Source organism: Juglans microcarpa x Juglans regia, chromosome 6D, assembly GCF_004785595.1.
Source record: "Juglans microcarpa x Juglans regia isolate MS1-56 chromosome 6D, Jm3101_v1.0, whole genome shotgun sequence".
NCBI lineage: Eukaryota > Viridiplantae > Streptophyta > Magnoliopsida > Fagales > Juglandaceae > Juglans > Juglans microcarpa x Juglans regia.
Genome location: NC_054604.1, coordinates 26936091 through 26945523, shown reverse-complemented (window position 1 = coordinate 26945523; position 9433 = coordinate 26936091). Strand labels below are relative to the sequence as shown.

At 36.5% G+C, this 9433-nt stretch overlaps 1 protein-coding gene across 4 annotated transcripts; it reads left to right on the top strand.

Moving 5' to 3' along the window:
* The first annotated feature begins 341 nt into the window (after positions 1 to 341).
* On the top strand, positions 342 to 7085 carry LOC121235757. Of its 4 annotated transcripts, none has more exons than XM_041132147.1 (4): positions 342 to 1323; positions 5596 to 5651; positions 5749 to 5938; positions 6597 to 7085. In XM_041132147.1, the coding sequence occupies exons 1-4, from the start codon at positions 667 to 669 to the stop codon at positions 6945 to 6947; spliced, it is 1254 nt and encodes a 417-aa protein (XP_040988081.1). In that variant the 5' UTR covers positions 342 to 666; the 3' UTR covers positions 6948 to 7085. The 4 variants fall into 4 exon arrangements, with proteins under 4 accessions (XP_040988081.1, XP_040988080.1, XP_040988079.1 ...); XM_041132146.1 differs by having other exon boundaries at positions 343 to 1323; positions 5746 to 5938; XM_041132145.1 differs by having other exon boundaries at positions 344 to 1323; positions 6594 to 7085.
* The last annotated feature ends 2348 nt before the right edge of the window (positions 7086 to 9433 follow it).

The window sequence follows — 9433 nt, the reverse complement described above, 5'->3', positions numbered from 1 at the left end:
TAGATGTTGAGTTGAATTAAATTTTTTATGAATAGTAGTGAGTTGAGTAATGAAGTGAGTTATGTGAAATCTATCTAAACTGAGTTTAAAGTGTGTTTAGATATTAAGATTAATTTAATACTTTTTATGAAAAGTTAAAAAAAGTTGTAGGTATCATATATAAAAATATGTTAAGTTGAAAAATATTGTGAATCTACGTATAAAGAAATTTTGAATTAAAATAAATTTAATATTTTAATAATTAGATATTAAAGTCAACTTAAAATTAAATTAAATTCAGTTAAGCTGAAATCCTGCAATGAAATTTACCTTAAATGGGGGGAGAGAGAGATGTAGAGAAAGGTGGATTATGCGAAAGCAAGGTCAGGGATTCGGGAATGAGATAAAGGAGCCTTTCTTCGCTTTGTTTTTATTGTCTGCAACCACACAGACTGTACGTCTGCGTCCACCAAAAAGGACCGGACTTTGGTTGGTTTCTTTGATATCTTCGTGAATTGCGTGCCCTGAAAGACCCATTTTCGTAATCCAATACCTGGAAAATCTACGCAAGAAAAGGCATTACAAACTGATCAAGAGAACAGACCCTCCTCCAAAAAGAAAAGCAAAGCAAAACAAGCTTAATATCTGTCAGACTAGAAGGTCTTACTCTCAGTCGAAGACGTACTAATGGCAGAAAAAGAAGAAGAAGAAGAAGAAGAACGAGAACTAGGACCTCTAGAAGAAGATGGAGAAGGAGAAGAAGACCAAGAAGAGGAAATGAAGAAGCTTGTGCGTGGATACCTGGGGCTGAGCTTCTCGGTGTCTTTGGCATTGCTTCCCAAGAACTCAATATGTCTAGTACCAGCCCTAAAAACCCAAGTCCGGGAACTCTCTTTGAGACTCCTTCAAGCGGAGGAGCAGATGAGGCAGATGAAGTCCCGGAGAAAGGAGGACTCCAAGGCCAACGCCCGGGTGGTGGAGATCTTCGCGAGCCACCGGAACGCTTGGCAGTCGGAGGAGAGGCGGCTGCTGCAGGGGATCGAGGAGCTGAGGGAGAGGATGGCAGAGCTAGAGAAGAGGGAGGCGGAGTACAGGGCGCGCGTGGAGGAGCTTGAGAGAGAGGTGGGCGAGAGGGACGAGATGATTAGTTTCATGTCCAGGACCAGCGCGGCTGCCCAAGAGTTTGGGGATGAAGAAGAAGAGAGTGCGGCTGAAGTGAGCTTTGCTTATGCTGGTCCGGAGCCACAAGATCATCTTAATCAGCATCAGCAGAATGGGTTTGATTCCGAGTTGTTGGCGTCCTCGGCTTCCAAGTTTTGGGCGGAAAGACCTAATCTCTGCCAGGTATTAATTTTCTTTTCTAATGCCCGTTTGGTTTCTAAAAAATGGTAGGAAAATAAAAATGTATTAGAATTGCTTGAAGGGATTGATGCCGGAGAAAATTGAAAACCGAGGGCATTTTTGTTCTTTACTGAAAAAATATTGGGTGATTTCTTCTTCGTTCAAATTCCTCTAATTCTAACTGAGCTTTATTTAGCAGTTGGGGAAAAAGAATGGCCCTTGGAAGAGGCTTATATGTTGAAAGAAAGATTTCAATCTAATGCATGAGTGAGCAACATGAGAGAGATGATTCAGATTCAGTATATTCATAAGACAGTAGCCACGATCTTTATTGAGCATTAGATGGGATATATAAAAGATGGTTAGGTTTTGTTTAATGAGCACCGATGGATGGGATAGGATAAAAAATCAATTTGTTCAAGATAAAAGCACCAATAGAAAAAGAGACGACCTTGAAGAATTTGGACAAAGAGGGCGAAGTACATAATTGCCAATCGTCCGATAAAGATCTATCTGATCGATTGCCAATTTATTGACTCAATCGAGAGGTTAAATAAAAAGAAAGCATTTCAAGTTTACTTCCTTAAAATAAGTATATAGCACATGCTTACACATCTTACTCTACGAAAGGAGCTTGATAGATGTATTCCAACTGATAATCATTAGGAGAATAATGTTACTTCAATTTTCAGGTCTGATGTTAATAGTGTCAATGGGAAGTTCTTTTGATACTTTAAAAGCCTAATAATAATGTTCAAATTTTTATTTTTATAACAAGAGGTTTTACAACCCACGTCGAAGTACTTTGAATAGGCATTTCTTTGTGATCCAGATGCCACTACTTGCCTAGGTGGGGTGATACTGGAATATTAATCACATATTCCAGGGCACCAAGAAGTTTATAAAAAGATCTTGCTTAGGTGCTAATCTGAATGTCTTAAGCCAACCTGACCAGCTTCCTATGTCAATCACTTACTACTTTATCAAGGATATAGAAGTTATCCTTGTGCACACTCTATTGCTTTGGTTTTCTGCTACTGTGCTCAATGGAACTAAGGTTCATGATTCCTTGTGTCTTGTTCAGGTTCCTAGAACATAATTAGATGTTTTCTTTTGTATACTCCTTGTGTACTCAGGCAACGCATATTTCATTAGTATTAATAAATTTATTTTTATCCATAATAAAAAAATAAAGAGAAGAAGTTATCCTTGCATTAAGGGATTCAACGAAGTTTTTTATTAAGATTCTTGTACTCCAGTCTTCTCTATAGTAGCCTACATTTCATGACTTAATCAGTGTATATCAGCCATTCGATAACTATCCAATTGCATCTTCATGCATGGTAATATGCTGCATTAGCAAGACATAGAGGTGTATTTGTACATGTATGAATCTAGTATTTGCATGATTCTTTGTATAACAGTTCTCTTTCTTGACTGAAATACATGACTGAGCCAGCAAAAAAAACTAAAAAGAAACATTGATGGAACGCATAATTTTGTTGCTATAACATCGTATGTTTATTGCAAAGAAAGTCTTAACTCAGAATTAGACTCAATGGTTGGAAACTCATGGAAAACTAGTGCTTAAGTTGACAAGCTTAGTTTTGGGTTGCCTCACTCGAGCATTTTTCACTCAGAACTTTTTACCATCTTACTCCCGTGTCATGCTTTCTTGATTACTAACTAAAGGAACCATAATGCTTTCCCAAGAGATATTTTTAAATCAACCAAACATGAATGAATCCCCTGACAAATGATCAAGCCTGACCCATGCTACTACTTCTCAAGCCTGGCTCCTTGAGCAATTAGTTTCTGTCAAGATTGTGTGAATGGCCGAATGAATTGGCCTTGAGTGTTCTGTATATTATATATAGACTTTACAAGAATGCTATACATGGAAAGAAAGTAAGTTCCCAAATGATTCTAGCCCTGATTCTTACCCTATATATGGAAACTATATTCTGTCAAAATTGTATGTTAACTGTACAAGCATAAGTAAAATAAGGAAAGAAGAATTATGGACAGCAAATCTGTTCGTTGACAGTTTCTGCCTTGTTTTATGTGAGAAACCTCTATCTAATCTGGGAACAACCCAAAACCAGCAAACTTTGTTTCTATCTATTGTAGAAAAAGGTACTTCATTTATATTTGAAACTGACGCTGTTTGCCCAATTTTCTTCCTCTTATTTTATAATGCTTCATTTGGTTGCTGAGAAATGGTTGGAAAATAACATCAATTTTACTTCTTGGGTGATCAAGATCAGAGAGAAATGGAAGTTAAGGACCCTTTTGATTGTTGTTGGAGAATAGTGGGCTATTTATCTTGGGTTAAAATCCTTTATTATAAAATGGGTTACCTCAAAAGTAGGACCCTTTTGTTTTTGGAATAGACTGAGAGAAACAAAAAAAATTGCAAACAGTAAGAACTGCTGAAAATATTAACAAAGTAGATGATATATTCTTGCTTAATGAATTTATGACATTACGAGCCTTATTTGAATTGACCATCACTTTAGAAATGTATAAGAACATTTTTTTTAAATTGATCAGAATAATTGCATAATATCCTAGTTGTTGATGATCTTAAAGTCAAGTCCAATATCTGACATTAGGGCCTCTGCTGTGGACATTGGTTCACTTGTATTGTCATTTTGGATTCTATTTCTTATATTGTGGATAGAAGAATCCTGTGTTAGGTATACTTAAGAGTCTTGTCACAGACTTGAAGAATAGGCACGACCTCGTCGAAAAGAAAGAAAGTGATTTTGTGAATCTTCTGCTTGTATGTTGATCGAGAAAGCTGTATCTTCGAAACTCAAATTAATTAAATCATCGGTACCTCTTATGGGTCTGGAGTGATATTCTTCCATAGTGGGTCACTAGAACCACTACTGATCTATATTTTGCATCTTTTTCTTGATTCGCATGTTGTCCTTAACCAGACTCAAAACATTTTGACACTCAAAACAGTTCAAGTATTGCATTCTTGCCAAATACACCACAGTAATCATAGGGGGATAATCCTCCATCGGAATCTCTATGTTCCCCATAAAGATTCTGCCAACATGCCAACCATTCCACACCACTGTTGGGACAACACCCACTAAAGCCCAAAAATGTTGAACATCGCTCCCCATAATTCCCTAGCCAGCTCATAATGTAGGAAAAGGTGACTGAAGCTTTCGCCATTTTGTTTACACACGGAACACCAATACAATACTACAATGCGCCTCTTTCTTAAATTATCAGTGGGTAGGATATTTCCTAGGATTGCCAAGCAAACGGGAAAAGGCACCCTTTGAGGGCGCATTATTTCTCTAAATACACTTCCAAGGAAATGAAGAGCCAATTGAAGGGATGGGCATTGAAACAGGTTGTAACCTCAAAAATACATCTCTTGGACCGGATCATCAACCTATTTTTTTTACTTATCAAACAAAGATCATCACCTTCTCTTCTCTCCCCTTGAGAATACGAAGCCATTTCCCCAATAAAGCTTTGTTGAACAGTAACATATTTCAAAACCCCCCAAATCTGCCTAATGATAGTGGTGGACCACCCTTATCTTAAGTTATGAGGTCAGTGTCTTCTTTTAATGTTGCTTCTTAACACTTAAGGTTGGCTATCTAAAGTAAATATCAGTAGAGGACGAAGGCATCAAATCTTGACTGCTAAAGCCATTAATTGTGTTTGAAAGTTATCCACTAATACAGAAACACATTGTATCTTTGGTATACAGGTCTATCAGCTTCATCACTAGCAAACATTTTGCATGCTGTCAATCTAAGCTTTTATTTTCAGAGAGGAAATGTGACTTTTGCAGTAATAAAATTATATCCAGTTTACCATATTACAGACTATGTCCCTTATTCTTTATTTGTTTTATTACTTTGTTTTCTATTTTTCTTTGCCTCCACCCTTTAACTGCTCCTCCGGGGTTTTTTGAAACGTGGCATCTTAGGCACTCGCTAAAAGACTGAAGTCTTCTGTGGCAGAAATCTGTTCTCGGGATACTGTCCCTGAGAGTTAGCAAAACATAATGAACCATTAAGCCTTTACAAATCACACTTAATTGGCAGCTATCAAACATCTATTGTGTGGTTTTGTCTGACCATTTACAGGTTGAAATGATCAAATTTTATAGATAGAATGCAATAAGTGATTCAGAAACTGGTAAGGCATTTGACATTGTGACTGACATATAAAATAACATTTGTAAAGAAAATGCAGGTATTTCCTCTGGACCTGAAGTTTGAATGTTTCATCTTGCAGGGTGTACAGTATGAATCCCTCGAATCATTGTATCATATGAAGCATTTTGTACCAAGGTAATTTATAAACAGCCTAGCACTGATCATTTCTGAAGAATGTATTGCCAACACTCTACAACTAATAAGGGCAAAACATGTTTTTCTTGTCTAGAAGGGAATCCCCTTGGAAGGTAGATGGTGAATCCACAGGAGTTTCCTCTAAACTAAAGTTACTTGAACAGGAACTACTGAATTTAGTAAAAGTTGGTAAGAGTGATCTATCAAAAGTACCATCACTAATGAGGAAGCAGGCAAAGAGATGCCAAGCTCTTTCGGAGAAGATTGATGATCTATGCAGAAGAATGGTAATTCTCAACTGCTGCTAGTTTATTGCTTTTGTGCTTTCACGTAATCATGGGCAGTCTTGATTATCATTCGATCCTTTTAGATACCTTATCAATCAAATGAAGCATTATCTTGGAAAACACTTTTGTTCCTCAAATATACAAGGCTGTGTACCTTTGGTCCTTTTAGCTCTGGTTGTTCCATATAAGATGTGGGACTCATTGTTTTCATGCTCCATATCATATGTATGAGGCTGGTCCTGCGCATTGAAGCTAAAAGGATGTGCCTTTTCCCCTGTGGAAAAAATTTGAGCCAAAATCCTATGTGACACAATTACCGAGTAATTTTAGAAGTATCTTGATGTGGAAGAGTATACATTTGCTTTTGGGGCCCAAAAGTTTGTTATCTCAAGGAGTTGTTCTATCATATGCCCTGTGACTGGTATTCCTCTTTGCACTCAGTGCTTCCTTTGGATCTGCTCGGTGAAACATTCCTTTGACACTGCAAGTTCCCCCCTCAGCATGTGCCTCTAAATGATCCTCTCCCCCTTAACACCACCCCAACCCTCAGCCTGCCCCTACAAATGGTTGTTCTTCTTTTGTTCTGTTTGTATTATAGGTAAACTTACTTTTCCGTTTGTAATGTTGCTAAAAGTAGCTTCCCACATATTTACAGCAGGCTAGTGATCCCTGTGAACCAACCCTTAGTCCAGAGTTTCGAACGCAGAGGCAAACAGAGTTTCTACTCGAGGCATTTCGACTTCAGCAACGTGCATCAGAAACTGGACAGAAGCTCATGGCATTACAAACTGAAGTTGCGAAGAGTTATTATGGGGATGAGGTGGGGAGCCAGGCCAAACTGACCACAAGGAGATCTTTGGACTCGATCATGAACAACTTAAAGGAAATCCAGAGGAATTTGGAGATATGGTTGGCCAGAATTATAGGAGATCTTGAAGGGATTCTTGCTAGAGATGGTGCTTCTCGTGTAAGGGATTATTATATTTCAAGGTATCCTTTCGTTCAATAGAATATCGGATATCCAACCCATCTCGATCCAAACAAAGATATATCCTCTTTTGGTCTCAAACTGTTCTAAGCCGTAGTGGCAGTTAGATGTCTCATGTAAATGAACTTTCCACTTTGTTTATGATAGCATCTTAACCTATTACTAGATCTTCAAAACTTACTCTACACATAATTGCAAAGTAAACTGGGAAACATACTTTTAACATCCATCCCAAGACAACAGGAAAATATTGAGATCTAGTGATCTATGCTGTTCTGGCATAATTTTTGTATGAATACTGCTGTTATAGAATATGTCAGGTGATTCCAAAGATTTATAACTTGGACGATTCCTTCTTTCAATCTCTCGAGGAATTGCCACCCTCTTTGGTCATTTTCACTTGGAAAAAGCTAAAGTCACCAAGAGTTTGGTCCGATGAATTCTCCCCACAATTTTTTATTTTATTTTATTTTTTTACTTGGTGATTAAGTGTTTTTTAATGATATTGTGAATTTTATTTAAAAAAAATTAAAAATAAAATTTATAATATCATTAAAAAAAAATGATACTTACAGTCGTGAGTATGTAAAGTGAATATATATGAGATCTATATAAAAAAAAAGTTAATTTTTTAATAGTAAATTTTTTAATAGTAGATTATACTCTTATTCAAAATGATTATATGATTATACATTCTATGATTGTATGTAATATTACTCTTAAAAAAATAATGAAAAAAAGGCATTTGGCTTTATTGGGATCGGCTACACCCTAGGTGGGTGGTCTTTACTATCCCCTTGGTGGGTGTAGTCCTTGAAAGCTCAATGTAATGTCAATTTCATATCTACACGTCAAAGGTCTCATTTTGACAAGATAGACTAGGGAGGCAAAATCATAGTCAGTCCCTGCCAAAATGAAACATTTTAAATGGAATAGAATTTTAATAAATATTATTTTATCATCGAATTATAACATAGTTATAAATTGGTTCTAACTATATCACTCAATCAAGTTTAATACCATACCCCATTCTTTATAAGTTGATAACCAAACAACCCAACTCCCAACTACTCTGAAAGCTATTTCCTTGGTGACAGGAAGATGATGGAGCCATTAATGTTTGCTAATAAGTTTAGGTTCAAGTGGGGCATTAGAACTTTAAGCCAATGGATACACCTACATTTTTGGGGGTACCCCAAGGAAGAGAGAGCTGTCTATATTAAGTAAGGGCTCGTTGAGATGAGATGATTTTAGATGAGTTGAATAAAATATTATTAGAATATTATTTTTTAATATTATTATTGTTTTGAGATTTGAAAATTTTGAATTATTTATTATATTTTGTGTGAGAATTTTGAAAAGTTATAATGATGAGATAGATCATTTCTCTATCCAAACAAGCCCTAAATCATCTTATTCAGTTGATGCTTTTTGGTGGTAGAATGAAGCTCTTTTTATGAATACCTTTAACAGCCTCACTTATGGCTTACCATGTCTTCTTTCACTATCTAAACTCACAACCATTTATAACTTAATCCCTGTCCTTGTAGAAATTCCACTTGAGATGCCCATTAAACACGAAATTAGCAAAACCATGTAGAAAATATACTTCGTTGCTGCATAATATTAGACCCAAGATTGAACAACTTATTAGAGGCCCCTTGGAAGTTGGAAAGGACTTTCCACTGTCACTGCTGAAGTCCTATATTCACGGTGATCAGTACCTTTTATTGCACGCATTGTTCTTCTTATAGCTATACATGCCTTCCTTCTTTCCTTTGAGAAAAGGGTAGATTCTCTTTAACTTCTTAGGTTCTTATTTTTCCGAACTCTCCCGAGTCTACGACCCAACAAATGAAAGACATTGCCCCTTTGCCCCTCTTTTTCTTCTCTAATCAAGCATGCATTTCAATAACATGAGTAAATTGAGATACAAGAAGAGGGGGTGGGGTTCTCCCAACAAACATCCCGTTACAACAACTACAGTGCAAAAGTAGAAAATAGATCAGGTTTTAGGTCCAAAAATTTAGGCTAGGTTTGAGTGGTGAGAATACTTGAGAAGTGTTGAGAATGTTTATAAATAATAGTGAAAAAGTAATAATAGAATAATAAATAGTAGGTAAAAAGTAATGAATAGTAAAAAAATAGATGAAAAGTAATAATAGAGTAAAGAATAGTAGTGAGAATACTTGAGGTACTCTTGGTACCCAAACGTAACCTTAGTCTCCACCCATTCCCTACAAAGACAGCACCGTCTTAGATGATGATGGTACACTGCAGTTTGTTGGCCTCAAATGTTCGCAGAAGAGACTGATATTTCCAGTCTTAAGATCTTCGATTGGGAAAAGCAAAAACATAAGAAGATGACCGGTTGGCCCGATTATGTGATTTGACTTTCCCCTATTTACTTCTTTTATTTGGTTGACAGTTCTTTGTTTCTTCTTTAAGATACAATTACTCCATTAGTAATGGTCATTCGTTTTCGAGACGTTACTTCTAGAACCAAC

Coding starts and splice junctions, on each gene's coding strand:
- LOC121235757 (XM_041132144.1), top strand. CDS start 667: ATGGCAGAAAAAGAAGAAGAAGAAGAAGAAGAACGAGAACTAGGACCT. Junction 1,324..5,595: donor AAAGACCTAATCTCTGCCAG/GTATTAATTTTC, acceptor TTCATCTTGCAG/GGTGTACAGTATGAATCCCT. Junction 5,939..6,593: donor ATGATCTATGCAGAAGAATG/GTAATTCTCAAC, acceptor ACATATTTACAG/CAGGCTAGTGATCCCTGTGA.